Source organism: Orycteropus afer, unplaced genomic scaffold (assembly GCF_000298275.1).
Source record: "Orycteropus afer afer isolate SDZICR_OR568_19922 unplaced genomic scaffold, OryAfe1.0 scaffold00101, whole genome shotgun sequence".
NCBI lineage: Eukaryota > Metazoa > Chordata > Mammalia > Tubulidentata > Orycteropodidae > Orycteropus > Orycteropus afer.
The window spans coordinates 8,253,747-8,257,893 of NW_006921688.1; the positions used below are offsets into that span (position 1 = coordinate 8,253,747).

The 4,147-nt window shown below is 38.7% G+C and overlaps 1 protein-coding gene across 1 annotated transcript in view; it reads right to left on the bottom strand.

Annotated features, from left to right (window-relative positions):
- The window catches only part of SYNE1 (spectrin repeat containing nuclear envelope protein 1), a 578,063-nt gene that overhangs the window by 240,345 nt on the left and 333,571 nt on the right, over positions 1-4,147 (bottom strand). The window contains exons 90-91 of the mRNA XM_007943230.2: positions 3,599-3,793; positions 1,551-1,724 (exon numbers count right to left, since the gene is read on the bottom strand). Coding sequence (XP_007941421.2) covers positions 1,551-1,724; positions 3,599-3,793 — 369 coding nt within the window. The remainder of the gene's footprint in view (positions 1-1,550; positions 1,725-3,598; positions 3,794-4,147) is intronic.

Sequence of the window (4,147 nt, forward strand, 5' to 3'; positions counted from 1 at the left end):
TGAGCCGACTAACTCGTGGCGAGCCCATGTGTACTGAGTAGAACTGCACTCCTCAGGGCTTTCAGTGGCTGAGTTTTCAGAAGTACAGCTCCAGCTTTTTCTTCCAAAGTGTCTATAAGTAGACTTAAGCTCTTGGTTAGCAGCAGAGAGTGTTGTGTGTACCACCCAGGGGCTTCACAATTATCATAAAACTTGTTTAAGTACTTGGTTTTAATTGACTGAGGAGTTGCAGTTTATTTGTGTAATTTCATATACTTCCAGTTTCTTCAACTGTAGTGAAATAACCATTTTAGAACTTTTTAAAATTCTTGAAATAAGTTTTCTGAATTGGAGACTTTATGCATTATTATAAAATAGAGATATTCAAAAGGGAGAAGTGGAAGTAATAAGAAAACACAATTTTGAAACACAAGTGCGTCTGGTAATTTCAAGTGTTAGGAGGAAATACTAAAAATAGATGGCACTTTTTAGAAAAGAAACATTGGCAAAGAGAACATACGGGCTAGAGACCACCCACGTGTGATGCTCCAATCGTTCTGTACCATCAAGGGCAGTAATAATTGTGCTTTGAAATCACATAGATAAACCTCCTAGAGCAGTGAAAACTCCAAATTATAATGGTCAAAATAATGAATCTCAAATCATAAATAGTAATGACACAAATGGTGTATTACATAACAGCAAGAAAAAATAAAAGACTGTTCATTAATGAATCTCTTTTGCTTATTTCCTGTGTTTCTAAATGAGAGAAATATGAAGTCATGAATAATGACATTTAACCCTTCAGATGAGGTAGGATTTTCTAGAGTCTTGCTAGCTAATTAAATGAAAGAGCTGATAAGTGATAGCTCACCCATGTGTGGAAACTAGTATATTAATTGTTGAAGTTCAATGATTGGTATTGGGGCTTCATGATCTATTCTCTATAGTCATATGTGTGTTTGAAAATGTCCATAATAAAAAAGTAAGAAAATAATACAAGCATAAAAGCTGTAATGCAAATCACCCTCATATCAATTCCTGGAAGATAGCCTAAGGATATTCTCCACTTCAATGGACAGTCTTCCTATGTTCAGTCTACATCTCTCTAGAAATGACAATTTTTCCAAGTTTTCCAAATAGTTTATCTAGATTAGAACCAAATTTGCAGCAGAGTGCCTATGGACAATTCCCACCGTATTCATCTACTATTTGACTGTTGTCCTTGGATTTGTGTTCCTTATTTAGCACTAGGAGTAGATCACTTCAGGGTCTCAGTGCCTACAGACCTTAGAAACGTTCTTCAGGGTCTCAGTGCCTACGGACCTTAGAAAAGTTCTTCAGGAAGCTGAAGACTAAAGAATAGATACTATTGGTATCACTTTTCAAAAGATGAAGTCCAAGTTTGAGTTTCATTTATGCTTTCATAAGGTATTGTTTTTCTACTCTCTAAATATAAAAGTGCATGGTTCTAAAAAACCATATACCCAAACCGAGCCTTTTAACTAAGTTTTGGTTGTTAAAGGTGTACTTTGTGATGCTGGACTACCCCTTTGAGACCACTTTTGTACCTGGCAGTCCACCAGCTGAGCTTCCATGTCCATGGGCTCCTGGGGCGTGCCAAGCGCGATGTCCAGCGTGGCCTTTGTGCTCAGGAGCCAGTGGTTAAGCTCGTCAGCTTCACAGCGGTACCTCTGCAGGGCTTGCTCCTGCCTCTGTTCCTCCAGCTGATCATTTAACTTTTCCTAGCAGATTAAGTAAAATGTAACACGGATCAACCCAAGGCAAAATCCGCAGAACCCACCTTCACCATGATAGAATGACTCTATCCTAGCTCCACATCAGAATTACATGGGAAACTTAAAAACATACCTATGGGCAGGGCACATTCCAGGATAATAATCAGAATTCCCAGGCAGGGGTGAGATTAGTCATTTTTGAAAAGCTGCCCTGATGATTTTAACATGCACCTAGAGTTGACGAGAGAAGCCCCAAATAATGTGCCTATAGGACCAAGCTGATGATGGAAATGATGACAACAAGCCAAGGATTAGAACAAAACAATGGCATCAGGCAGTTGGTAATGGCAACAGACACCTGATCTTGATGTCTAGGATGCGATAGGGAGTGGTGGGGACTACAGCAAACTGAAGAGCAGAGGGTCCATCTACAAGGGTAGCCACCATGCAGTTTCAGGCAACTGATCCTCTGTGGGAAGGGGCAGACAGTCTTACTGCATTTTGAGTGAAAGCAGAAACCCAAATTTTTGGTGAAATCTCTAGTTTTTTTCAATGATGGCAAAAAATTCATATATATATATATTTTTAAATCAAGATCAAACACTTCATTTTGAAAGCCCACAAGTTTTCCACAGAGTGAATGGGAAAAATATTAATGAATTAGAAAGTCAAGTCTTAGGATACCAAACTCTAAATTAATAAATATTTTAATTAAAATTTAATTAAATTTCAAACCTAATTTTAAAATGTTATTAATAATATTATTATTGAATTAAATATTTTATTAAATCATTTATAAAGAATATTAATAAGGCAGACACACTGATTTTAAACCTATCCAAAACAAGAAAGTTAAGATTTTATTAATCTTATATAAGTAGAACTAGAAATAGCCTACATACTGAACAGCTGGGCCATGGTTAACTGAAATATGGTATAATTGGTAACAAAACAAAATATCATTCAGTCCATATAATAAAAATGTACTGATCACTGGTCCTGTGATAATCGGCTTTGTGCTGCTGGGACCTGGAGATACAATGAGACAGACACTAAGAAAGTCTTCATGGCGCTTGTCATCTGTACGAGGGACAATACATTACCATATATGTGCTTATGGCCAATAACAACAACAAAAATAAAATAGATGATTTTTCACATATATGTTATGGTTTCCAAAACATGTCTATATTAAATAAAGTTTCAATTAGGTAGTATAAGAACCAGAATTATAATAGGATTTGTGTGAGTTAACATGTTTGAATTGACTATCAGTGACTTAAGGGAAAAACAGCTCACTGCCACTGAATTGATTGCAACTCATAGCAACCCTTTAGGATTGAGTAGAACTGCCCCAAAGAGTTTGCTGTAAATCTTTATGGAAGTAGACTGCCTCATCTTCCTGCCACAGAGCACTGGTCAGGTAAGTAGGGTTTATTTTTCATAGATTTAGTAATAGTGGGAATTAGAATACATTCATTTAAAAATATTTCTCCTGTGGAGTGGCTGGTGGGTTCCAACCACCCACCTTTCAGTTAGCAGCCATGTACTTTAACCTCTGCACCATCAGGGCTCTTTTAGTCAAACCTAGCAAACCATTATGCAAAAAATCTACAATTATTCCACTAAGGCTCATGTCTCCCAAGTACTTGCTTACGTCATTCTCCACGTCATGCCTGAAATAAGTCAGGGAGGAATAAAAGGATATACTCAGGGTTACACACTGACTCAATGCTATATGCACAAGATCCTTCTAGAAACACAACACTAGCATCTGTCGAGTGGGATACAATAAAAATGTAGATCACTTGAGAAACCCACATGTGAACACAATTTGGATAGTTCACTATAAATGAGGGGCACCTTCAGATTACTATTACCTCCAGCAGCTGTCGTTTCCCTGATGCCTTCATCTTGATGGTGGACATTCGCTCGGCCAAGACGGTGAGAGTGGACTGCAGGGCCAGCCGCTCCACAGGGTCGGACTCTGGCGACTCAGACACCAGCTCCTCTGCGAGAGATGACTGAAGCTCATTGATTTCATCTTGAAGCATGAGAATCTCATCCATCAAGGCCTGTGGGAAAGACTGCGGTGTCACACTCGTACTTTTTTTTTTTTTTTGTACTAGCTATTGGAAGGGAGCTCTGGTAGTGTAGTGCCTAAAGCACTTCACTGCTAACCAGAAGGCTGGCAGTTCAAACCCACCAGCCACTGCTTGGAAGGAAGGTTGGGCAATCTACATCCATAGTGATACCACCTCAGAAACCCAAGGAGGGGTCACTATGAGTCTGGGACAACTTAAAGGCACATGACAACAACAACAGCTATTGGAAGGAAGATTGGGCAATCTACATCCATAAAGACATAGCCTGAGAAACCCAAGGAGGGGTCGCTATGAGTTGGGATCTACTTAACAGCAGTGAATTTG